This window comes from Eleginops maclovinus, chromosome 22 (genome assembly GCF_036324505.1).
Source record: "Eleginops maclovinus isolate JMC-PN-2008 ecotype Puerto Natales chromosome 22, JC_Emac_rtc_rv5, whole genome shotgun sequence".
Taxonomy (NCBI): domain Eukaryota; kingdom Metazoa; phylum Chordata; class Actinopteri; order Perciformes; family Eleginopidae; genus Eleginops; species Eleginops maclovinus.
This window is the reverse complement of record NC_086370.1, coordinates 22,678,921-22,706,594: the sequence shown is the minus strand read 5'-3', so window position 1 is coordinate 22,706,594 and position 27,674 is coordinate 22,678,921. Positions and strand designations below refer to the sequence as shown.

Genomic DNA, 27,674 nt, shown 5'->3' with positions numbered 1-27,674 from the left:
ACACAATTATATATATGATGCTTGACAGTTAGTTATTCAAAGTCTCAGATCAATAAATTCTGATCAATTTGAACATTTCAGAGGTTTTTTAGACATGCTCACCATCGTTAGTGATAGGCTAAGTGGCGCGACATCTCTATGCAGTTGACCAATCGCAACACAGCCAGCCTGCTCTCCAATCAGAGGAGACTGGGCTCTGGTTTCAGACAGAGGGTGAAAAGAGGTGCTGCAGCACAGGCAGTACGAGAAACATAAAGAGCTTTCTGAACATTAGAGCATGGAGACATGTCCCAGGAGAGTCTAGGTTTGCATGATATTCCAGATGCAATCAGAGCTATTACACTATTTATTGACAGTCCCTTTCCTTCCATGTAATCATAACAGTAATCCTTGTGAGCATCCCTCTTTACTGAGTCTGTTTCCATCCAATTAAGTACTCTACTTGATTTCAGCCAGCATCCTTTAACCCAGTGTGATTACAAACATTTATCCAGCTCAGGTGTCATTGAGCGGGTAATCTGCGTGACCCTGCGTTCTGACCCCCGACAGGAATCAATGAAGCATCACATTACAGTGAAACTGTGAGGAGGAGTGGACCCCCAAAGCAAAGGAGCAGAATTAACTCTGAATACAAAGAAAAGAGACAAAGACCAAGATGTTTTATGTGTGGGATGGAAACAGACAGCGTGTGTGTTAGAGGTGTGTTGTTAACCGGGTCACACCTGCAGTAAATCCAGCAGCTACCCTGCAGTATACAAAGCCATTCAAACTAGCTGCACCTTTACCAGCTCTGAGAACACTTTAATGATCAATCATTATAAAACATATCAGAGATATTATTCTGAAATGGACCAATCAGACAATGACTACTTTTACTGTCGCTGCTTTAAGTACATTTAGAGGAGAGTACTTTCTACTTTCACTGGAGGAACATTTAGAATACTTTCACTGTGACAGAGTATTCCTACACTCTGGTACTTCTACTTTACTCAAGTACAAGACCTGAGTACTTCTACTTTACTCAAGTACAAGATCTGAGTACTTCTACTTTACTCAAGTACAAGACCTGAGTACTTCTACTTTACTCAAGTACAAGATCTGAGTACTTCTATTTTACTCAAGTACAAGACCTGAGTACTTCTACTTCACTCAAGTACAAGATCTGAGTACTTCTACTTTACTCAAGTACAAGACCTGAGTACTTCTACTTTACTCAAGTACAAGACCTGAGTACTTCTACTTTACTCAAGTACAAGATCTGAGTACTTCTACTTTTACTCAAGTACAAGACCTGAGTACTTCTACTTTTACTCAAATACAAGATCTGAGTACTTCTACTTTTACTCAAGTACAAGATCTGAGTACTTCTACTTTACTCAAGTACAAGATCTGAGTACTTCTACTTTTACTCAAGTACAAGACCTGAGTACTTCTACTTTTACTCAAATACAAGATCTGAGTACTTCTACTTTTACTCAAGTACAAGACCTGAGTACTTCTACTTTACTCAAGTACAAGATCTGAGTACTTCTACTTTACTCAAGTACAAGACCTGAGTACTTCTACTTTACTCAAGTACAAGACCTGAGTACTTCTACTTTACTCAAGTACAAGATCTGAGTACTTCTACTTTACTCAAGTACAAGATCTGAGTACTTCTGCTTTACTCTTCTATAAGCCTGATGCATGTGAAAAGCTGCTTTCTGTCAGAGATTTGGAGCACACACACACACACACACACACACACACACACACACACACACACACACACACACACACACACACACACACACACACACACACACACACACACACACACACACACACACACACACACACACACACACACACACACACACACACACACAATGCAGATGGATAACAATGTGTTTCATGGCAGGGGGATATATCTGGTTGGGAGAGGAGAGAGACAAGGGAAGAAAGAAAGGATGGAAAGAGCAGCAGAGCCGGAGGACGGTAATAGAAAGCGAGAGGACTCAGAAGAGGAGATAAAGCGGAGAGGAAAAGGGCAGAGGGAGGACTCACGGAGGCAGGTGTTCTCTGTGAAAAACTCGGTGAACTTGTCACACTCGTCCTTGTTGTTGCCGCTGTTGCTGCAGTCGCAGTACGGAGAGACGCTGATCTTGGGAGAGCGCAGGTAGTTGGGAGTCATCACCGTACCTGCAGGAAGAGGAGGGACAGATGTATGGATTACATGTAACGGGATAATGAGGATGCAAAAGATAAGCCTTACAGTTTGAACCCGGGGGCCATATTTGTACTCCGATTTTGGGTCAATTTTAGAGTCTTGGGGGATTCAAAGCTGCCATTTTGACCCTAAAAATGTCCCAAATTGATTCAAAATCTTCAATACACCTAAAAAAACACACCAAAAGCATATGCTAATTAATGCAACCCATGCCAATTGTGCAAATTGCCCAGGATATGCAAGCTAGCATCCGTTTAGCATGCATTTTTAACCCTGTCTGTCTGTAACAACCCCGATATGCTGCAGATTTCAAGCATATTTAAACCCTTTCAGACTCAGAAATCTTCCTCCCTCTGGGATATTTGAGTGGAATCAGTGTTTCCTTTATCCTCTTTCCCTCCCCCCGATGTACAGGAGCAGCACAGTGTGCAGGAGTCTCTGCAGGAGGCTTTAATGCAGAGGAGTGGATGAGGAATAGGCCTGAGAGGGAGAGTAAATAGCCTCCGTCAGTGATTTCTCACCCCCCCAATAGATTGTTCTCTGGCGCTGGCTGCTCTCCAACAAACAGGCCTTTTAGTTTTGCAGTATGCAGAAAGACTTGGCGCTGTGTGTACAGTGTGTGTGTGTGTGTGTGTGTGTGTGTGTTTAGAGACTTGATAGGCTCGACCCTTGACAGTGCCCCGACGTGTTGAGGACATGATGTGACAGAGTGACTGAGACGGGGTGACACCATTTGTACAATTTACCGAGTTAAATGATGCCAAACACAGACAGCGTAGAGTTAGTTCTGGATCACAGAGTAGTGTTTTATTTGTCAGATAGCTTACAGATTATTTATCTTTGTGATCATCAGTATATTTTCCTCTCTCTAATGCTGGTTTATTTCTATTTTGAGATGCTTATATTTCAGATTTGTGCTCTTTTCATTTCTACTTATGTGCAACGCCTTGTTTTTTTTATGCTGCTGCAGCGAAAAATAATCCCAATTTGGGATCAATGAAATGCATCTTATATTATTTCAGTTGCACATTGAGAGGCGACCGCAGAAACCTCTGGTCTTACTCGCCAGGTAACGGTATCTTTGATTGTATTACGAGTTTGGATTTATGCATTTGGACACTGGTGCTGCAGGTTCTTGTGTTTCCATGTGCAGTGCTGCTGGAGCACATCAGAAAGACGCTCAAGGACTTTATTCTGTGAGGAAAACTGACATTATACGAGCTGCCGTACAGATGTTGAGTGTTGTACGTGCTCAAGTTCACTAGTGTCAATGCACACACGTGAATAGACCCTACAGCTCAGAGTAAAACCCATTTGAGTCGGAAAGAGGCTATGATGCACCCTGGTGAATGCACATCTCCTTCATGAAAAAGCAGAATAGGAAGTGACAACCGAGCATCTGATGTGTGAGGAGTTCAGGTTGGGTATTCTCTGGCAGCAGCTGTGGTGATTAGCAGATCAAATGAAGCTAAACGGTGGTGCACATCTCACAGGCTGCAGGGATTTCATAAAGTCATGGAGCTTGTTTAATTCGAAGCAGCAGGTACTGTGAGAAACAGCCCCGTACTTTGAGTTGTCTTGCTCTTTTCAAACAAACTCAACAAACAAATTGGCTTTTACACCAGTCGAACAAATCAAAACAGAGGTCTTCCACTTCTACTGCGTTACAGAGGTCACCACCAGGTGACAATACCATATTTGGCCTTTTCACACAACTCCTTCACCTCTAAAGTAAATGACCAACGATCCTCAGAGTCCCGGAGTACATTGGGACATTAATCTGACCAATAGGAGCCACTCACCGATCAGACCGGAGTAGGACAGCAGGCAGTCGGCGTAGTTCTCCTTCAGGCAGCCGGACAGCGAGCGGGGCTCCGGCTGACAGTTGACGAAGAAGTCAGCCAGTCGTGACCTGCCGCACACACACACACACACACACACACACACACACACACACACACACACACACACACACACACACACACACACACACACACACACACACACACACACACACACACACACACACACACACACACACACACACACACACACACACACACACACACACACAATATTTACCATGATTACAGCTCCAATAGATTTTAAATCAAGCAGTTCAGATGTGATGTGGCCGGACCAAATGAGCACAACTTATTTCTCTCGGTGTAATTAGCCTCCCTAATGTCCGTCTTTCGTTTGCTTTATTTCCTCCAGTGAATGAGGCTGAAGGCGCTCCTCCACCGAGCGTGTTGTGTTTCGTTTACTGACTTCACAAATGTTTGTTTACCACGGATGCGGTGGCACGTGAAATTGAAATGGAATTTGGATACTCCCAAGAATTCACCATTCAAAGTGAGATTGAGTGTGATGTGCTGAGGCTTTGACACTCAACTCAACCTGTGAGAACTTTGTGGAAATGAGATAATATAAGACCTGAGAGGTTGGAAATAAACTCCTCATTCAGACGTTGTTATCAAAAGTAGGGGGAGAGTTGAAGTAGTATTGAGTGAGCAACAGAATGATGGATTCCTTCTTCTTTCATCTTTTGTCATTTGGTTTTCCCAGAGAAATGTTCTCCACAGACTCTAACATCGGTCCGCTACAGAGTCATACACAGAATAACCACTGGAATTCATATTTGGCTTTAATCTGGCATTTGAAATACAGTATATAGTATAAGCCGTTTTCCCTGGGGTTCCTGCCGTGTGACCAGAGCAAAAAACGGACATGATAGCTATTGTAACTAACGTTGTCCTAAAAAATGGTTTCTGTAAGGGCTCGTCTTAATTATGTAACTCAGAGAGGCTCGATCATCGTATTAGTTGATTAGTTATCATTGATCGATCTATGGGGGATTATAGCTCGCCATGCTGCTTTGTTAGCGCTGTGTTTAGCACGATTAGCATGTTGCTTTCACCCTCCAGGCAAAGATTTGAAGCAATGTGCTGCAAGGACCGGCTCTAAATAACTCCAGCTGTGTTTGAGAACTCCCCAGCACTTGTAAAATCTTTGTTTTGCATTTCCTGAACACGGTTTGTGGTGGAGAAGCAGATTTCCGTGTTTATCTGAACGAGACAGAGACAGGCTGCTCGCAGGATTCGTGCAGGCGAGCATCGCACCGACACACTCACATGCATGCACTCGTAGTGTGAGGCGTCTGATCACAGCAATCTGCTGCAGAGCGGAGAGGGGTGTAGCGAGAGTTGTCAACAGCAGCGCTACACTCCATCTGACATATGGTGAGGGAGCTGCTGCTGGAAATGCATGGCTCTAATCTGTCTGTGCTATCCGACAAATGGACTGGGAGGAAGCTGTGGTGCAGAGAGACCTGTGGTTCATCCCGGAGCGTCTGTCTGATGGAGAGACAAAGAAACAAGGCAGAGATAGAAAGTCTCAGTGTGAGCAGACCCCCGTCAGGCTGCTCGCTGGTGAGTGGAGAAGAGAGGCTGGGGGAGAGACCTGAGGCCACGCAGCAAATGGAGCTCATTTATGATGCCTAATGCTTCCATTTAATCCCAGAGAGCCACAGGACACACACACACACACACACTGCACTGTGGGTGATGATAAATGTCCATCACTGCATGGCTCATTCTGTTTCTGTGCATGTGTGTGAGTGTGTGTGTGTGTTTACCAGCCTCTTACATTTGGTTTGTCACGGTCACATGACTTCACGTCAGAACCGCTAAGCTCAAGGTGGCTAACGTTGGGCTATAAAGGAACCCCAGCACGGTCACATGACTTCAAGTCAACACACACTCAAAAAACGTTGACTCCCTGAGCCCTTATAAGCTGCACGGTCTCCTACCTGCAGATGTAGTTGGTCTTGCAGGACGCCTGCAGTTCCAGACAGTTTGGTTTCTGCTTCTCTTCGTACGAGCAGACGGGGACGATGGTCTGCCGCCGGCGCTCAGAGCAGGCCGTCTGATCGCTCACCGGACAAGAGCAGTACAGCATGCCATAGCTGTGCTTGGGAGGAACCTGGGTGTAACAAGAGTCACAACGTAATGTTAACTGAGGAGCAGTGAAGTTAGCAAGAGCTTCCTTTACTTTCTTATTAACTCCACCAAGGATAGCAGGATAATGGAGAACTTCCTGTAGGAGGAAGAACCCATTACACTCTGGAGCAGATCCAAATCACAATTATTTGTCCCCTTTACTTCCTGTATTTTAATTACATCCAGGTACACACAACTCTGGAGACCACCGTGTTTCTCATTAACGTGAAATAAACAGACAGGAAAAGCAGAATGACTTCCTCTTTAAACACAACTCCGACACAACACAGCTCTCTGCAGGAACAGTCCTCTCGTTAACTTTTGACCGAACTTCATCTGAATTTAGTTTTTAAACATTGGCTCTGGCTGAACTGAAGAGCGACAGCCAGGGCCACATGGGAATCATCTTATATACCTGAACAGAAGGGCTTATTTTTGTTGAGGTTCTGACATTAAATTCAGAATTCTGACTTTAATCTCAGAACCAAAACAAAACAGATCCTACTTACTGCTGTCAGACAATTCAAAAAAAGGGCTGGAGGATTATCGAATCGTAGTACTTTTACTGAAGTAAAGTATCTGAGTACTTCCTCCAGCACATTAAGGACAACAACAGAAGAAAGTAGTCATAGTTTTATCTCCGAAACAAAGAGGACTAGAAGCTTCAGGCTGTTTACACAAAGTTCTCTGCAGTGATGAAAAAATCACAACAAGACGAACACTGTCACAGAGTCTCTGTACTTTTCCATTTATTCATGTTGAAGCAATCCCAGTTAAGTTATTCCAAAGGGACATGATGGGAGCTGGGTTGTAATTACAAAGTCTCACATCACTTTATTTTATTTCTTTCATACAATATGCCCCAGACAGCCACAACAGCTTTTGTGTTTGATGACTGAATCAATGTCAAAGTTTGGCGATGGAAAAAGCAAAACCCTGAACTGAAAATGTTTTTGATTGTGATTTCTGACAACCCGTCTAACGTAACTGCTCACAATTATTATCCCTTTTGAAGCGCGTGGACATTCTGCTTTAATCAGATATCAGTCGTTTGGAAAACCTCCAGCAGCCTGTGAGCTTTTCAGAGTTTTTGTGTGTCAGAAGTGGCTTGCCTTGTCAAAGAATTGCCGCAGGGCCTTGTGGCACTTCCTCTTGTTGCAGACCTCAGCGGTGGAAACCCGGCTGGTGCACGGGCTGATGTAGGCCGAGCGGTACTTCTTACACGTGTCGTTCAAGTTGCAGGCCTTCGCCGCGTTCAGACAGTTATTCTCTCTGGCCACTGCTGGCTCACCTGGAGATGAGGAGAGGAGGGGGAGGGGACAAAGATAGAAGAGAACAAGGGTTAGAATTGAGCAGACGTTATGAAGACTATATTGTAAAGGCTGAGGATTGATCTTAAATAACTGTACGAGAAAGAGAGACAGCAAGAAGCATCAAACAATAACCACAGCTTCATCAGACGCTGCTTTAAAGAGTCCTCTCCTGCTGATGTTCAGGTGTATATCAGTATGTAGAGTCTCTACTTTAAAGAGTCCTCTCCTGCTGATGTTCAGGAGTGTATCAGTATGTAGTGTCTCTACTTTAAAGAGTCCTCTCCTGCTGATGTTCAGGTGTGTATCAGTATGTAGTGTCTCTACTTTAAAGAGTCCTCTCCTGCTGATGTTCAGGTGTATATCAGTATGTAGTGTCTCTACTTTAAAGAGTCCTCTCCTGCTGATGTTCAGGTGTATATCAGTATGTAGAGTCTCTACTTTAAAGAGTCCTCTCCTCCTGATGTTCAGGTGTATATCAGTATGTAGTGTCTCTACTTTAAAGAGTCCTCTCCTGCTGATGTTCAGGTGTATATCAGTATGTAGAGTCTCTACTTTAAAGAGTCCTCTCCTGCTGATGTTCAGGTGTATATCAGTATGTAGAGTCTCTACTTTAAAGAGTCCTCTCCTCCTGATGTTCAGGTGTATATCAGTATGTAGTGTCTCTACTTTAAAGAGTCCTCTCCTGCTGATGTTCAGGTGTATATCAGTATGTAGAGTCTCTACTTTAAAGAGTCCTCTCCTGCTGATGTTCAGGTGTATATCAGTATGTAGTGTCTCTACTTTAAAGAGTCCTCTCCTGCTGATGTTCAGGTGTATATCAGTATGTAGTGTCTCTACTTTAAAGAGTCCTCTCCTGCTGATGTTCAGGTGTATATCAGTATGTAGAGTCTCTACTTTAAAGAGTCCTCTCCTGCTGATGTTCAGGTGTATATCAGTATGTAGTGTCTCTACTTTAAAGAGTCCTCTCCTGCTGATGTTCAGGTGTATATCAGTATGTAGAGTCTCTACTTTAAAGAGTCCTCTCCTGCTGATGTTCAGGTGTATATCAGTATGTAGTGTCTCTACTTTAAAGAGTCCTCTCCTGCTGATGTTCAGGTGTATATCAGTATGTAGTGTCTCTACTTTAAAGAGTCCTCTCCTGCTGATGTTCAGGTGTATATCAGTATGTAGTGTCTCTACTTTAAAGAGTCCTCTCCTGCTGATGTTCAGGTGTATATCAGTATGTAGAGTCTCTACTTTAAAGAGTCCTCTCCTGCTGATGTTCAGGTGTATATCAGTATGTAGCGTCTCTACTTTAAAGAGTCCTCTCCTCCTGATGTTCAGGTGTATATCAGTATGTAGTGTCTCTACTTTAAAGAGTCCTCTCCTGCTGATGTTCAGGTGTATATCAGTATGTAGTGTGGGACATGTCTCCATGCTTTAATGTTCAGAAAGCTCTTTATGTTTCTCATACTGCCTGTGCTGCAGCATGTCTTGTCACCCTCTGTCTGAAACCAGAGCCCAGTCTGCTCTGATTGGCTAGCTGGCCGGCTCTGTTGTGATCGGTCAACCACTTAGAGATGTCCCGTTCCCTTAGCCCATCACGTAAAATGTGTTGGAGCGCTTTCCAATAGAAGCGCAAGTGTTACATAGTGATGTCATTATGTTCCTGAAGTAAACAAAGGAGTCCGTTTCAGGCACAAAAACCTACATAACAAACTAAAGGAAAGGGAAACCCCCAAAAGCATAATAGGGCCTCTTAAATCCAAAAATACCAGAGAACTTAAAGAAAATTCAGTTTTTTTGTGCTACGTGAATCTCTCCACCATGAAAACAGCTGGTGAATAAAAACTCCCAAAGTCCACCGACTTGTTTTTCGGAACCTTTTTAAAGGATCTTTTTGCCTTTCTTAACTTGACTGAGTTTTCTTGGAGATGTTCTTGGTGATGTGACCTTAGCAATCATAGAAGTGTTTGCTCATCTCCAAGATCCATCTATTGAAGCGTGTTCAAAGTGGACCTAGTGCTCATTGGGCCTTTTCACCACATTTGACAGAAATCTGTTCACAATTACAACCCGATACACCGATCACACGGCACACTTTCAGATCATATCCTCACCAAACAAAAGCAATTCAACTCCCGGCTGCAGCTTCTCCTCGACAGCATTCAGAAATAAAGAGACAGGGCAGCATAATGATGTTCTCTCCAAACTGTAGATAACCCAGCAACACATTTATCTGTTTCTATCAGTGTGTGTGTGTGTGTGTGTGTGTCAGCTGATAGGGATGTTTGTTTTCATGTCTTCTCGGAATCTCTGCAAGTGTAAGTGCGTGTGAGTGTTTACGCACATAAGGAACATAAGACTTCACTCGCTGCTCTGTTTGAATCAAACATTAGCTCTCGTCTGAAAGGCCCTGCAGGCTAACCAGACGTGTGTGTGTGTATTTGTGTGTGTGTGTGTGTGTGTGTGTGTGTGTGTGTGTGTGTGTGTGAGTGTGTGTGGAGTTACTGTAGTCTTCAAAGTCTTCAGTGCAGTGCTTTGCTCATCTGTCAGCCCGCACTAATTGCCAGTGTTCTCCTTGATCCGCTATCAATTAACATTTTCACAGACTCCCCCCCCCCCCCCCCCCCACCTCCTGCTTATTTTGGTGAATGAAAAGTCCTCTAACGAGCAGCAATTAAGTCTGTGGAAGGCCAGCGTGACAATCGTACAGTACAGTTAGAGGGGGAGGAGAGGGGAGTTTGTGTCGTGAAGAGTTGGCGGATGGTGCTAATAAGATTCTACACATCAAAAGAAGGGGGGAGAAAGGTGGGAGGTTAAAGGGGACATATCAGTATGTAGTGTCTCTACTTTAAAGAGTCCTCTCCTGCTGATGTTCAGGTGTATATCAGTATGTAGAGTCTCTACTTTAAAGAGTCCTCTCCTGCTGATGTTCAGCTGTATATCAGTATGTAGTGTCTCTACTTTAAAGAGTCCTCTCCTGCTGATGTTCAGGTGTATATCAGTATGTAGTGTCTCTACTTTAAAGAGTCCTCTCCTGCTGATGTTCAGGTGTATATCAGTATGTAGAGTCTCTACTTTAAAGAGTCCTCTCCTGCTGATGTTCAGGTGTATATCAGTATGTAGTGTCTCTACTTTAAAGAGTCCTCTCCTGCTGATGTTCAGGTGTATATCAGTATGTAGTGTCTCTACTTTAAAGAGTCCTCTCCTGCTGATGTTCAGGTGTATATCAGTATGTAGCGTCTCTACTTTAAAGAATCCTAGCCCATAGAAGCGTGAGTGTTCCATAGTGATGTCACTATGTTCTGGAAGTAAACAAAGGAGTCAATGTTAGTCTTTGCAGACCATTTACATGCACAACAACCTATATGACACTAAAGGGAAGGGACAACCCCAAGAAATCAGAATAGGGCACCTACAGCATTTTGAATGAATTCCTACAGCTGTAATATCAGTACTCGGCAGATGTACGGCAGCATTGATTTGGGCTATCCTTGTTTGTTTTCCTCTGCATCATCTCCCTCCTCTTCCCTCGAAAACTTTTCCCGTTTCTCCATCACTTGAAACCCTTCATTCGCTGCCCCCCTCCGCCCTCACGTCCGCCCTCAGCTTCCTGCGTCTGCCTCCTCTCTTTGGATCAGCGCTCTGGGATCAGACAGATGAACTTCAGACGTTTTTTATTTTCTGAACTGCCTCAGATCGACTCTCATGTGTTAACCCTGCAGGTTCCCCTGGGCAGCTGAGTGGGGGGGGGGTGTTTATGTTTGACTCCATGAGGAGCATTTGCCTGGTTTGAAAGGGATGGATCAATAGAGCATCCATGTTTTATGTTGGCGGGCACAACACCCCTCGTGTTATGAAGCTTGGGGGGCTGACGCTAAAACCTACTATCAAACAGACAGATCCCATGCTGTTCAGATGCATCCTCTTCAAATGTGTGGTTCACTTAGAATAACTGCTCCTCTTTCTCTGCATGGTTGTCGTCATTATTGAAGGAAGAAGGGGCGAGGAAGGCACGAGTAGAAAAAGGGAAGAAGTTAAAAAGCTTGAGCCTCTGTTGCAGGATTATCACGCTTCAGCAGAGGAGACCCTTTGAGGTCCCAGCCGGTTGACATTTTAAACCTGATTAAATAAAGACGTAATGTACTTTTTATCCTTACTGCGCCCGAGTGTGTGAGGATCATTCTCCTCTCTGAGATCCAGTTTCAAGAGCACCTTAAGGATTGCTTTGCTCCCTGTACAGGAGGTGCATTATGCTCTGAGACATATAAGTGTCTGAGCATGTTGGAGATTAACTCCTCGTGGAAAAAGATTCCACACGACAACAAAGATCACAAAGCCTGGGTGAATACTCGATCCTGATTGGTCAATTACGACATTACAGAGGTCTGTTATTTTTTGATAACAGACCTCTGTTTGCTAAAGAGGGATGATTGCATTCAACAACAAGGTATGGCAGTGTTTGAAGACTGGTTAATGGAAAATAAACTGTGAGCAGACTTGGACGGTTACAGAAAACCTGGATCAGAGCTGTCGTTTTTTAAGTTACGTTGCTGTCGCCTCAGATCCAGCCGTTGGTAGGGACTATTTTCTCTTAGCAGAAGCAATACGGTCATTTTTAAATCAATATTATGACTCAAGCCGTTGGTTTATCGAGCATGTATCTGTGTATTAAACAGGATAATGTGAAGTGATTCAAATAACGGAAAAAGAAGTCCAACAGGGTGAGGAAGAACGAGGAGGTTTTGACGCCTTTGAGAGATTTGTTAACCGTCTTTCTTGCAAATATCTGCACAAATCTTTCAGTCTGCACGTGTCATTTCTATTCTTCAACAGCTGCATCAGGGGAGTCCCTACACACACACACACACACACACACACACACACACACACACACACACACACACACACACACACACACACACACACACACACACACACACACACACACACACACACACACACACACACACACACACACACACACACACACAGTATATCGTCTATATACCCTCCTGCGCCCCTAGTGTCTGCAAATACATCTGCTGAACTCCCCTTGCACTCCAGGCAGATGGTATTGTCTCTCAAACACACACACACACACACACACACACACACACACACACACACACACACACACACACACACACACACACACACACACACACACACACACACACACAGCTTGCTCTGACAGGGCCCTCACAGTGCTGGGGCCAGGGCCATCTGGAGGCCTGGTAGGGGGAACGAGGCCCCCCCAGTGGCTCATGTTTCCGATTCAGTCTCAAATTGATTATCATGTCGCCTGTTTCCTCCAGTTCCACTAAACCCCCCCCCCAAGCCACCACCCCACCTAATTTCAATTACCATGGGATGCCACAGGGTCGACTCCTGACCTGGACCCCCCTAATACACTTCTTGAGTTCCTCTCCTCGTTGTGTCGTATGTATTTCCTCTCCTTCGCTGACTCTCCTCCCTGCTCCTCCTCCATGTCTTTATCCGTGCTGTTCTGGGTGTTTTCCAGTCATTACCTCCCTTCCTCTATCTCCATCATCATTATGCGTCTCTAAACTTCTCTCTTGTGGCTGCCATCTCTCTTGTTTCTTCCGGTGTCTCTCCTCTCCTCCGCCATCTGTCCTGTACTTTTTCTATCAGGCAAGTGAAGTCATAAAGATGGCCTGCAGTGGCCTTCAATGCCTGTTCAAAAGTCCCATTAACTCCTACCTCAGATTCATGAATATCCCCAAAATATCCCATATCCAGAATCCAAGTCTCTTTAAAAAGGCTAAAGGAGGCTAATGTTGGGCTATACAGGAACTACAGCACGGTCACATGACTTCACGTCTCCACCGCTAAGCTAAAGGAGGCTAATGTTGGGCTATAAAGGAACTACAGCACGGTCACATGACTTCACGTCCCCACCGCTAAGCTAAAGGAGGCTAATGTTGGGCTTTAAAGGGACTAAAGCATGGTCACATGACTTCCTGTCTCCACCGCTAAGCTAAAGGAGGCTAATGTTGGGCTATAAAGGAACTACAGCACGGTCACATGACTTCACGTCTCCACCGCTAAGCTAAAGGAGGCTAATGTTGGGCTATAAAGGAACTACAGCACGGTCACATGACTTCACGTCTCCACCGCTAAGCTAAAGGAGGCTAATGTTGGGCTATAAAGGAACTACAGCACGGTCACATGACTTCACGTCTCCACCGCTAAGCTAAAGGCGGCTAACGTTGGGTGTTAAACGTTAGAATCTCTTCAGCTTGTGTTAACCGCAGACCTTAATTGAGGCTAGCACGCAAAAACACTTTCAGAAAGCCATTGACAGACAAGGGAACAGGAAGTGTTAAATTGCTACGTTTTTTCCAGGTTAGGACCTATTGTGTCTGCCTTTTAATCTGCACTGTCCCTGTCCTGTGTATTCTCCGGCTGTCCGATGAAAGTCTCCACAGTCTCTATGCTCGTGTTATTGATGAGACAATGCTATTGTCCTTTCCATGAAGCCTTGCTATTGTTACAGGATGCAACTGTCCCTTTTATAGCGATTTAAAACATGTCATACCACTGCCTCCGCAGTTTGTCATTGACTTCTTTGCACCAGTCCAACAGAACACACTTCTGAAATTCCTCCAGTGATGTGAGTTTGAGAGGTGTGTCTGTTTCCACTGCTTCACAGCTGTGAGCGGTGGAAACAGAAGTGGCTGCACGCTGAGCCACTGCCTGTGATTCACAGCATCATTGTTTGTTAAGCACAGTCAAAGTGGGGGGGATTTGTCCCGGTGACTGCAGGGGGATTACAGAGCAAACATGCTGACACCCGGGGGCAGCGGGAAATCATATCACACTGCGTTAATATAAATAGAGCAATTAAATGGCTATAAATTAACACTTGGCATAGGGCTGTGTTCAGGGCTGTGCTGAGGAACTGCAGGATCTGAAACTAAAACAATTAGCTGGATAATGTTTCAATCTATAAATGGAAATGCACGATATGTTCACTACTCTTTTATATTGTAGAGCAAAAATGATGTGTTTCCACACTTTTAGACAGTTTTACTTTGAGTAAGTTGACGTTGTGATGCAACCATGAGTCTACAAAGATGACCTGCTGTTAACATAAATTGAATCAATTAAAACATATTTTAAAAGATCAGCAAAATCATCATCATCAATATTTAAGTGTGTTTTTTAAATGACAATTATCTCATATTGGAAAGAAATGTTTGCTTGAAAACATTTCTTAATTAAGTCACAGTTTTTTGTCTTGAATTTCACATTAAACACTTGGAGATCCTGTGTTGAATCCATAGCGTAAGTAAGTGTTTTCTGTCAGTATCAGCAGGATTGCTTTAGGTCTGGCATTACCATTTTATTTCCCCTTGTATAAATTGCAAAGTTAATTCGTCCCGTCCCTGTCTGCACACGTCTTGATTATTCATTGTGCAAATTACTTTCCTTGCACCTCATTCGCACGTTGAGAAATGACCACCAGAGTCCGATTCAATAGAAGAAAGTAACATAATAAACGAGGCCTGGGGTCTCCTCTCTCTCTCGCTGTTGATTATCAGGGGTGAGTTACACTGTCGTCCACTTTAATGGGCCAGGAAGTGCAAGACAAGCAGAAAATGGAGAGAGTGGAAAGAAGAAGTAGAAGGAGGAGGAGGAGGAGGAGGAGAGGAAGAGTAAGAAGAAGAGGAAGAGGAAGAGGAAGAAGAAGAAGAAGAAGAAGAAGAAGAAGAAGAAGAAGAAGAAGAAGAGGAAGAGGAAGAGGAAGAGGAAGAGGAAGAAGAAGAAGAAGAAGAAGAAGAAGAAGAAGAAGAAGAAGAAGAAGAAGAGCCTCAAGGTTTACTCATCTTTCTTTCTAAACTCTTCACCTCGTTCACTGTTTTTCTGCTTTCCGCTCGCCCCTCTTCTTCACTTTCTGTGCGGTTAATAATCTCCCCCCCTTCTTCCAAACACTGTCCCAGAGCAATAAAGCCACATGGCACCCGCTGCAGCAAACACCATAACTCACAGTTCCCAGTAATTGATCCCTGTAGTGCAACAGTCTTTCTCTCTTTCTCTTTTCCACTCTTCCATTCTATCCCGTCGCCCTTCCATCACCTCTCGCCGTCTCCGCGAACATTTTCCATCCAATTCCATTGAATTCATTGAGCTTTATTGGCACACAGTCCAATAAAAGTCTGCCAAAGACAATTATTTCTGCGTGTCCCATTAGCCGCCATCCATTTTCACTGTATTGACATCACATCCCATAGCGGTGTGTTATACTTCTCCCTCCGCCCAAATCCCCCCCCAGCTCATTCCATCCGTCCTGTTTTCCGCTCACATTTCAGGCCACTGCTCACCTGAATACATCACATGCTCTACCTCATCAGCGCTCCCAATTTCATACATGAAACTTATTTTCCCCGCCTGCAATTTCATTTTTCCTCCAAATTGCTCGACCTCAGACCTGGGATTATGAGTGATGACTGATGGGGGGAGCAGGAATACAACCCTGCAGCAAGTCCTGTGTGTAGTCTCCTCTCAGCTTTATGTGGCCCTGATGTCACATCCCAGACTTATTCCCCTTCGATCCCCTCAGGTTTAACTTGTAATATCAACAAGCTTTAAGGTAACCTTCATCACCTCTGGCGCTAGAGGTGCCCCCGCTGTCCTGAATCCTAGCTGAGTTTCTGCCCTAGCTTTCAAACTGAGTGCTTAAAAGTTAGAAACTAAAATGTTAAAATCCTTCTGTTGTTTTGAATGTGAGTCTCAAGAAAACATGGTAATGCTATTTGTTTGTTTCTTGTCATACCCACAGACATGTCAACATCTACTAATCAGTGGGGCCTGTTTAATTTAGCTACTAAGCTAGCAGTCGCCACAGTGAACAAGCTACTGAGCTAAACCATGAGTGAACTCTTCCAGAAGCGAGCTAATCAACTAGCATGCTAACTGGCTAACAAGATTGCAGACTACAGGATAACTTCTGAAACAAAGAAGAGCTAACCATTCGCCAACAATTCAGCCAAACATGCTTCAGTCAAAAATAGTTGATCCTGGCAACGTCCTGTTCTCCTTAATAACAGACCTCTGGAAGTGGTGAGCCGTTTAATATTTGTTATTAACAGTCTATGTCTTAGAGGCTTTACTCTGGGAGAAGACTCAAAGTAAACTTAGTTTGCTTGAAGTTCATGTTTTCTGTGTTTGATCTAGATAAACTTTAGCACGCCCAGCAGAGCAAAACTGAGAAAGATAGGAGGAAAAAACTGGGAAAAGGCGAGATAAGTGAGGAGAGTGTGGGGGGGGGAGAGAATCGCTTTGACTCTCCACAGTGATGAATCTCCAGCGAGGCCTGTTTCATTAGCAGTCTGCCAGTGTGGAGATCAGCCGGTAAGAGCAGGCCCTGTGGGGCTGCAGCAGAAATATATGGCTCTTTAATAATGTCCACAAACACATCCAGTATGGCGCTGTGCTCCCCAGCTGTCCGGAGCTCCCTGAACACTGAGTGTACTCCTTTATATATACAGTGGTGTTCTCTACAGCAGCTTCCAGTCTGCAGCAAACACACAAGAGTTGTTTCCATGTATAAAACTATCCCTTCTCTTTCAGGATCAGTCATCCCTAATAGCATGCACCACACACTGCTTTCTTTGGCAATCTTTATATCCTCATGGAGTTGAAATTAAAGCATATATGAGGAATATGGTGGTTTATTCATCCTGCTTGTTTTTTCATTTGTTAATTCATGCTGAAAGCTAAAACACCAGACTATACGATATAAAACATGTCAGTAAATACCCCACTGGTATATGTCGGAAGCTTCTATGTGTCTTAAAACCTAAACTACTAAACGTCATCACGGCGACACAAGTCCGCCTTAATGTCATGTAATGTCTCTATTACCGACAAGAAACATCCTAAAGAACTGATCACCATCCCTTAAACCTGCACATCTTCAAAGAGTCTTTCCTCCGTTGTACAGCCGATAAAAAAAATACTCCTTAAAGTTGTTTCAGCCACAAGTCTTGAGTGGAGTATTCCAGCAGAGGGTCTCTCGGTACCGGGAAGATAAAAAGCCTCCACTGACCATAACCGTAAAAGTTTAGAATGAACACTTTTTATTCTCACCCCACCAGATCCAAACTCTCTGACGCTCAAAGCTCGTGCATCATCTCCCCAGCTGTCCCCCTCGTATCTGGACAATACCCTCAGTGCCCATTCCCTTCTGTTTTATACATCGTGCACCACATCCTACCAACACCCTCCAACTGCTGTCCCTGCTCCCCAGCCTCCCATATCTCCCCCCTCCGCCGCACCCGTGCGAACATCAAACAGTCCACCGTGGAGATGGATGTGGACATCTAACAACTGGAAGGCCTGTTTACTCCGGTCTGAGCACACGCTGCGGCAGCGGCACATGGCGCATAATTATATTCAGCCGCTCACCTCAGAATCCGTCACGTTGACTTACAGCGGCGGTGATGTGCCAATGACTTTGTTACGCTGCCGGGAGCAGAGAGGAGCCGTGGGGGGAGTTATTGTTGCTCCATAATTAGACCTGCTGGTGAAGACGTGGACGAAGAGACAGCAGGATGAAGGGAAGTGTCAATAGTAGAGACAGGAAGGGGACACGGTGTCCAATAAGGTGTTGACACTGTCAGCACTTACTGTAAACGGACGGAGCTAGAGAGGGAGATTTATTTTCGCCTCATCAATTAAAACATCAGCACATTCCTCTTCAATCAGGATCCCGAGAGCCTTGCTTCCATCAGCCGATTCTCTCTTTTCGTGAACACTGAGACAGAGTGAGATCTGTGCAGCTCTTCCGTTATGACAGGAGGAGGTGATTGCTGCTGAAAGCAATCTGGCAGCACAGGAGTTTTGGATCGATACCGAAGGACGACAGCGCCCGAGCGGGAGAGAGAGAAAGAGAGTCTGTCACCGTGAAGTCGGGGTGAATGGATCAGCAGGAGGACCGGGTCTGACAACCATCCCCACACTGCCTTTCATCTTCCAGTCTGACAGATCTTTCTAACCTGAACCACGAACAGGTCATCATTCATGGATCTGAACTAACTTTACTGAAATGACGGCCTTTTTCTCCTTTCCTGTAGTGTGTTCTATAGGTTTTAGTGCATGTAAATGGTCTGTAGAGGCTAAAATCCCTGTGTTCCCTCAGGAGCTTTATCTCTTGTCTGGAGTCCTCTGACATGTTGCATGTTGTTGTTGTTGTTGTTGTTGTTGTTAATGTTTATCCACCTGCCAGCTGTCAATCATCTCTCCCAGCTCCTGCCTCGCTTCTTATGCAGACTTTAGTTTCTGCACGCAGGGTCAAAGGGCACGTCAGAGCAAAGACGCATCACCATGTTGAACACTGAGCTTATCGCTGCGTTATCGGTCTGAGAGAAGAGTTCAGAGTCAGAAGTCAGAGATCAACGATTAGAGAAACACTTCTGCTGCGAACGCGATTTCTGTAGAGGTTTCTTTGCAGACCGGCTCAAAGGCTGCAACAAACGTCACGTAAAGAAGATCTTAAACTCAGACTCAGGACCTCAAACAACCTCATACGCAAAGACAGGACTAGGGATGCAACAAACTGATGGTTTCAGCTTCTTAAATATGGAAATGTGATTTTCTGTTTTATAGCCTAATAAAATATGAGAGGACGCAGGAGTCGTTCGTTCGCCGCTTCTCCACCGCTCTACTTTCAGATCGTGTTTCAACATCTTCTGTTTGCTTGTTCTTTCAAACAAGCTGCTTCCATCTTGTATTATTATTCATGAAAACCCTTTATTTTAGCTTACACAAAATCAGAAAAAGCATACAAATAATAAACCACCTCTGCCAAAACCTCACTTTGAAAACCAATGAAAAACAAAACCTCAGTTACTGCCCTTTGAATTATGATTTAACAGCAGTGTACGTAATAGTCCTCTATATTAGTATCTTTTTGTAATGGATTGATTAATTGAGTAATCGATATGCATGTCACTCAACCTTCCTGTTATCTGAATGAGGGGTTATTTCATGAAATAATCAACATGGATTATTCAGGCAAAGTTCAAAGATGATGACCACTACTCTGAATTAGGGAAGTTTTATTCAAATGTGGTGCCTCTGTGGTCTTCCGGAGTCAATTTTAGAAAAATAAAGCATTTTTGCCTTTTATTAACTATGAAATGTAGCTTTATTTTGTATAGATTCATGAACATTGTGGTAATAAGTCAGAATTATTGTGCACACATATTAAAGTTATGATTTATACTATGTGCTTTATAAACGGTGTAGTTGCAGGTTAAATTTACCATGAAAAAACCCCCTCGAAATTCACCTTTTCACTCTTGCCTTCACCTCCTGAACTCCTCTAGCCCCGCCCCTCATCCCCCCGAGCTGAGCTGAATTTGTTGTTATTTGTCTTTACTTAAATTCTGGTACTTTTTTTCTAAACTGCATTACGACTCTACTCTGCAGGCGTTGGATCCAGTTCTTCCTGATGGATCGAACCGTATGTAAATCATACTGCGGTTCATGTTATATATGCTTACGGATAAATCAGCGCGGCAGGATCTCTGCTGTTTATAATAACCCGGCTCTCCAGAATACCTGACGAAGCGAGGTACTTCCTCACATTAATGGGAGGAAAAACCAACACCTTCAAAATCCAATATTCCCACAAGGCAGTGCGCCTCATTGAGTTGGAACATCGCCCACAACGGAGCAATACGGCGTTCCCCAGAGTCAGGAACCAGGGAGGCCAGATACCGCTTTCAGGCTTCTGGAATACATGTAACGGGATTTCCTAACCACTACTGCCTGAATCTGCTTCATGGTTTTCTCTTTCTTTGGTTCATTTGTTCTGTTTTTAATTCAGCAGGTGAACCTATATGTTCATAAAACAGTGTGTGTGAGCTTAACTGTGTGTGTGTTAAACTAAAACACTTCGGTTAAAAACATCTTAATGATATTTCTACATTTTGCATGTAACTAGTAATTACAAACCTGTGAACAAGAGGCAAAAGTGGAAAAATACAACCCTAGATCAAAACTAGACAAGAGGCATACTCTGGAATACAACTATTACCAATAAAAAAGAGACAATTGAGCTGGAAATGAAGTAAAAACATCTGCTACAGCTTCTCCAAAGAGTCCATCCATCACATCTGTTTTGATGTATGGACTAATGAATGGGAAACACACACACACACACACACACACACACACACACTCCCAGAGTTGCTGGAGTGTCATCACTTCTTCTTTATATCTAGAGAGAGCTGCCCTGTCAGTCAGACACTCTGAACACACACATCTGCGTCTGTGTGTGTCTCTCTTAGACATCCATATGCACTTGTAGTTGTTTTTAGAGTTACAAACACCCCCCCCCCCCCCCCCCCCTCTCATCTATAATTGGCTGTGGACACGGCTGATGTCCGACTCCTCTCCGAGAAGCGTTTTGATGGATGGTGTTCATTTCCTCAGCTGTGTCTCAGATAGTTGAGGTGCATACGACCCACTTTCTTCTTTAAAGCGCTACATGTTTTTTAGTTTAGCATCCAGGCGTGTCAAAGTCGGGCTCTGAAGATGGATGAGGAGTCCCTCTACCTCCGCTGCCAGGTCGGGAAGCAGTGGGAGGGGTCGATGGGAAGAGGATGGATAGTGTGTGGAAGCATCCTTATAAGGAAAAGTGTGCAGACAGAGTCCAGACTGCTGACAGAGGACAGGAGAGGAGGAAAATGATCTCGACTTGTAAAAATGGAAACAAAAAGAGACAAACCAGAAAAAGGAAGAGGCAGTATCTTCCTCACACAGTGGCCTTTTAAATTGGCTGTCAAATGCCTTTTTAAGTATTATTTTTGGGAGAAACAGATCATATTTTATCTGTTGCTTCCAAAACACAATGTATCAATCCTTCCAGAAGCACACACACTGAACAGAGCCTCCTCTGAAGCACACACACTGAACAGAGCCTCCTCTGAAGCACACACACTGAACAGAGCCTCCTCTGAAGCACACAGAGGCTCTTTAAATGCATTAATGATTATTGTGAAACGTATATGACAGCAGAGGGATACTTGATACGTAAAGTGAGAGGAAGAGGTGATCAGGTTTCCGTTTGCAATCAAAGACAAACTGTGAAGATGGACAAATCAGTACCTGCTCACTCACTGTGGGTAAGTTCAAAGATGTATGGCTCGAATGAAATGGATTTAAATGAATCAGTAATGGTTTTTGTTAAATTAGTGATGGTTAAAGTCAAGTTTAATAAGAAAAATGAGATTATTCTAGTCAGAAATATGGCTGTGCTGGATGTTACTGCTTTCAGTTTGACAGTCACCTTACATTCATTTCATTTAGTTTGATTGAAGTAATTATAACACCACTCTTTTTTATTTTCTGATATTTTTCATTTTACAAACAATACAAATAATATTGTATTGTCGTTTTATATTATTGTAATACATGTTATAGAATCGGAGGATGAAACCCTACGATCATTATTATTTTGTCTTGTCATTATTCTAATTAAATTAAATATCCTTATATCTTATATTTTTCAATCAATCCCGTATCAAATGAACAGATTAATGGATGCTGATGGATATGTTCCTGCTGCTCACCTCAAATAAAACAAAGCTATAAGCCACTTGTTCCGTGTAGCTTCTGCAGAAACAGCTCATACTTCCTGCTCAATGTGCCTCGTGTTTTCTGTAATGTCAGGAACACAAGCTCTGGCTCCTGATCTGATGGGGGTTGGGGGGGGGGTCTGTTGATGAGGTCATGATTAAATGAGATTAGTTAATGATTGGTTAATGACCTGACAGGCGACCCCAGGCTCATTTACTGACCGATGACTTCCCCTGCATGCTCATTATTTGGCAAACAACGGGTCAGTGTGCTCCAATTACACTCAGTCTGCAAGCTGTCTCAAACAACAGTCCCCAACAAACCTCTGTGATGTTTTTTACTGCACCCCCCTCAGTCTCCCTGCTCCGCTCAACAACTCCTTCCTGTACTTTTCAATGAAATAAATCCAGAAAGCACTCAGAGGAAATAAACAGTGCCTTGGCCGTGCGTTTAGCCTCAGCTGGAACACGGAGCCTGCGGGTTTTTCATAAACCTGTGAGCTCTATCCATCGCAACGAGGTGAGAGTGGAATTGACGTACAGCGGAGAAGCATCGCTCTTTACTTATTTGGCCCTTTTTCTAAATGGCCGCAGGATGTCTAGACGTAGATTCTAACTTTAAAGCTATTTTGTTATCTGTTAAAGAGTCGGTTGAGACACAAGTGTGGAGCTTTCCATCTTCACTGACCTCTAAAACTTTAAAAAGGGTTTGATCTGATGAATACAACTTTACAACTGACTGAAGAAACATTGCTTAAATGTGATTTATGTGTGTGTCCAGTAGATGAATCAGAGACTTTACAATAAACCCAAATCTATTCACACCGTCGTGTTTAAAGAGGGAATATTCTGCTCAATTTAGCATCAGAAAGCTCTTCGTGTTTCTCATACTGCCTGTGCTGCAGCACCTCTTTTCACCCTCTGTCTGAAACCAGAGCCCAGTCTGCTGTGATTGGTTAGCTGGAGGCAAAACCCCCAAAAAGCATAATAAAGCCTCTTTAAAATGAACACTTACAGCTTCTATCAGGAGGTATGATCTCTTCCAAACACAGACTTTTAATTTAAAGATATGCCAGTCATGATGAACCAAACCCATGAAGCAAACAATGAGTTTTTCCTCTCCTCGTCACCTGTCAACATCTCATGTTAGCCCTCATCTTAAGGACTTGACAGCTGGACGCTTCTGAAAGCTGCTGCAAAAACTAGGAATAATTGGATCAGTTTAACCAGACTTTAATCCAGATTTTCAAAATGAGCGTTCGGCTTCGATCAGATGCTGATCATGGTAAATGGGTTTTCAGCCTGGACACTAGCACAAATACTACTTGTGAAATGTACTTTATTCTTTCTTTAGATTGTGCTAAATGAGCAGGAAGTAGTGACACCAACAGCATACAGTTATAAAATAATGTCTGCATTTGACGGTCACACCATCAGGGATAACGTTGAAGCTCTGCAGCGGTTGCACAGTTTCTCCGGCTCCTTATTTACAGTTTTTAGCTCTTGAGATTTGAGGTTTGTTAGTCAGCCAGAGGGTTTTAAATTCTACCTGACAACAGCCTCAGAGTTTAGCTGCTGTCAAGGTTTCCCTAAAACAAAAAGAACTGAATCCTGGGTGCTGATTGTAATCCGGTGGCTAAACTCTCGTTATCCCTTTAACCGCAGTCTTTGCATACAGCTCTAACGGTAATGAAGTGACCGCGGCTGAACGCTGGGGGGGTAATGTGTGTGTCTATTAGAGCGGATTAGTTCATGTCGCCCCTGAGGCTCGTCCCGCCTGCAGCTAATGTCCCGAGTTTATCTCCTGAACATTTACCAACAGCATCCTCTGCACCCAAACAACCTCAGACCCATTTGTAAGGAGGATAAATACCCCAAAAATAACAGTCTATAAAACCAACTCCGCTGGAATTGAAGACCTAAAAAAAAGACCTAGTTTTTAGGGATCTGTGTCTCTGTGCACATCATTAATGCACCCTATATTCATGGGCTTCAATTAACGTCCATTTTGCTTATTTTGTTTGCTTTTTTTATGCAATTTGTGGCCTTTTTTGACACTGACAGGCCTTTTTGAAGAGCATGAAGCATGTCAAGAGCTGTCTTATGGAGCCCAGGTTTTCCAATGATTGGTTTTATTCAGTCGTGTTTTAACGGAGTAAACTGTAAATCAAATCACCAATGATGCAAGCAGGCTGCTAAACAAACTCAACAAAAATGGTAATCTGTAATCATTCCTACAAAAAAAGACCTTGTTTTAAACAGCCGTCCATATTTCTTATTTAGTTTGCTTGTTTATGCCATTTGTGGCCGTGTTGGACACTGACAGGACTTATGGAAGGGCATTTCAGACGAAAATCTACATTATCCATTTCCTGACACCGTTTAATACCTGCTTTTAAGGAAGTGTGTCGGCTAAAGATAGCATGATGCTCTCCCTTTAATATCAGCTTGAAATAATAATCCATAACGCCAATTTCCACTCAATTTATGACACTCCCTAATCCAATATCTCCCCATATTGATATTGCCATAACCGCTGTAACAAGCCACCCGATGATTGCCCTCCGAGCTGACTTTTATTCCGCTGTGTTTTTAAGGGAGTGAACCGATGGTGTGAGCGCCCGGGGCAGCAGTGAGGGTCACGTGATGCAATCAGCCGGCCACTAGATGCCATCGATCAGCCGGGGAATACGAGATCGATGCGGGAAACAAAACCAAATGGCTGTTGGATGTACATCCCCACGGCGACTGCCATCTATCCGCTGTTGACACACTCGCACTTTTAATAAAGCTCGATTACCAGCGAGGGTTCTTCAGTGACGCGCCGCTGACCCGACCGTCCAGCAGAGAGGAGAGTGTGTCGTTCGGGGTGATTTGTTTCTCATCATCTCGTACACACTCGCTTCGATCTGCCACGTGGGATGATGGATGCTTTCATTCCTCAGATGTCAACAGATACGGACGTGTGTGTGTGTGTGTGTGTGTGTGTGTGTGTGTGTGTGTGTGTGTGTGTGTGTGTGTGAGAGAGAGAGAGAGAGAGACAGACAGAGAGAGATTTTGTTTTATGCATTAGCAGATAAAACATCCCTCTCGTCCCGTGTAACCTCTGCTGTAATGGTTGTGTAATGAATATCCATAAACCACAGGCAGGCATCTGGACATCACACACACACACACACACACACACACACACACACACACACACACACACGTTTATCCTCTTTAAATTACGCAGAGAACACACACACTGGATTTAGAAGACAGGAGCTAGCTAGCTGTCACTCAAAACAAAGACGGTTTATCACCAAACTAACCCTTACAAGTTGTTAGAAAATACAACACTAAAAGGTATGATGTCTTGGCACTAATTTATCGAAGTGACTATGGTTTCAGACAGAGGGAGAAAAGAGGAGCTGCAGCACAAGGTGCCCTATTCTGATTTCTTGGGGTTCTCCCTTCCCTGTAGTGTGTCATATAGGTTGTTGTGCATGTAAATGGTCTTTGTTTATTTCCAGAAATATAGTGACATCACTATGGAACACTCACGCTTCTATGGGCTAGGACTTTTTAAAGTAGAGTCACTACATACTGATACACACCTGAACATCAGCAGGAGAGGACTTTTAAAGTAGAGACACTACATACTGATATACACCTGAACATCAGCAGGAGAGGACTCTTTAAAGTAGAGACACTACATACTGATATACACCTGAACATCAGCAGGAGAGGACTCTTTAAAGTAGAGACACTACATACTGATATACACCTGAACATCAGCAGGAGAGGACTCTTTAAAGTAGAGACTCTACATACTGATATACACCTGAACATCAGCAGGAGAGGACTCTTTAAAGTAGAGACACTACATACTGATATACACCTGAACAACAGCAGGAGAGGACTCTTTAAAGTAGAGACACTACATACTGATATACACCTGAACATCAGCAGGAGAGGACTCTTTAAAGTAGAGACGCTACATATTATAAACAGGAAAGGAAAGCGTGACAAGAGAGAGGGACAGAAAGAGACAGAACAAAGGAGCAAAGACACAACTTAGGCTGCAATTAAAAGTCTTCCACAGACCCAGCATGTGTGTCCCAGCAGCCTCTCTGCCTGCAGCTCTGCAGAGCTTCACCAGACGTCCCCGGGAAAGAGACAGTGTAATGTGAGAGCGTCTCCACATGCATGGGGCAGTGCTGCTGGTAGACCGGCTGCCTGATTACCTGCCGTCTTATTCCCCCCGCTCAACTCTGTATTCATCAGCCCACTCTCTGCCCAGAGTCAATCTCCGCGCTGCGCTCTAATCAGCAGCTTCAGAACAGCGCTGGAGACTATTAAGCAGGAATCGACACAGTCAGCCCACTCCATTTCCTGAGCGCCCGGAGAGCCACCGATGGAGCAGTCACCTCCACTGGTTGTTAATTCACTATTTTTCACGCCGTCTCTCTCTCTGCTCGTCTTCCTCTTGCTAACAGCTCCCCAGCGACTCCTCGTGAACTTTCCTCCTCGCTGATTTTCCTTTATTATCAGGGCCGATTCTCTGTATTTATCCCACTCTAAAATTCTGGGAAGTGTATCGAGTGCTGAGGTTGTTTTAATCAGGGACACATGGAGCCGTTCCAGAGGCTCTGGGCCCATTACTGAAACAATTAATAATTGATCACATTACACACACACACACACACACACACACACGCTCAGTGCGCTGCCACAGATAAACTAAGTCCGACTTTGTCAGCACTGCAGTGCTCTTCAGTCATCGATTAGAGCGAGAGCTGTCAGGTGTGGAGCCGACATAAAGGACAAGGAAACAGTGACAGAAAAGGACCACAGGTTCACCTCTCACTCCAGAAGAAGAGCGGAGGCATGAAGCACAGTGTGAGGATGTTAAATGAAGTCCATGCGTGTTTAAGAAGGAGTAAAGTCTCAGGATGTGGTAGCTAAGCTTTGGTTGATGCTTGCTAAGTAAAACTATTTAAATTGCAAAGGAGGAATGAGGGCAACTTAATGAGACAAACTGTAATGACAATAACATCTTCACTAACAGTAGAGCGATTCTCTGCACGACTCGGAGCTGACCCTGCGTCAGAGGAGCTGCAGACAGATGTGGAGTCGCCGCCCCCCCCACCCCCCGCCCACCAGCCTGACGCAACAACTTCTCTTCCCACTGCATCTCTCCTCCAAACATCACAGGTGATTCTGTCTGCTGTTTATGGTTCCTGCACACCTCCAGCGCTTTGCATTTTCAGAAGTTTTGCTTATTTAAAAAGACCTCCAGGAGAGAAGTTTGCTGACCTTTCCAGATGTTGGGAGGTCTAAAAGTCACAAAAGAATCTCAATTTCCAGATAAGATTCTGAAGTTTGACTTTTTTTTCCAGAATTTCATAGAAACAAAGTCAGATTTTAGATAATGTTTCCTCTGAATTTTGACTTTGAATTCTTTCTTAAAAAATCTGAATTAAAACATTTCTGAATTTTTTCTAAACTCCCTTTTTGTCCGACTGGAAGAAACGGCCCTAATCCTCCTCCATACCTTGCACCTGTATTACCA

General features: G+C 43.9%; 1 protein-coding gene across 2 annotated transcripts in view; it reads right to left on the bottom strand.

Moving 5' to 3' along the window:
* The window catches only part of gfra1a (gdnf family receptor alpha 1a), an 84,290-nt gene that overhangs the window by 16,552 nt on the left and 40,064 nt on the right, over nucleotides 1-27,674 (bottom strand). For both annotated transcript variants that reach the window (XM_063875031.1, XM_063875032.1), the window contains 4 exons: nucleotides 7,323-7,501; nucleotides 6,021-6,193; nucleotides 4,012-4,121; nucleotides 2,047-2,181 (listed from right to left, as the gene is read on the bottom strand). In XM_063875031.1, coding sequence (XP_063731101.1) covers nucleotides 2,047-2,181; nucleotides 4,012-4,121; nucleotides 6,021-6,193; nucleotides 7,323-7,501 — 597 coding nt within the window. The remainder of the gene's footprint in view (nucleotides 1-2,046; nucleotides 2,182-4,011; nucleotides 4,122-6,020; nucleotides 6,194-7,322; nucleotides 7,502-27,674) is intronic.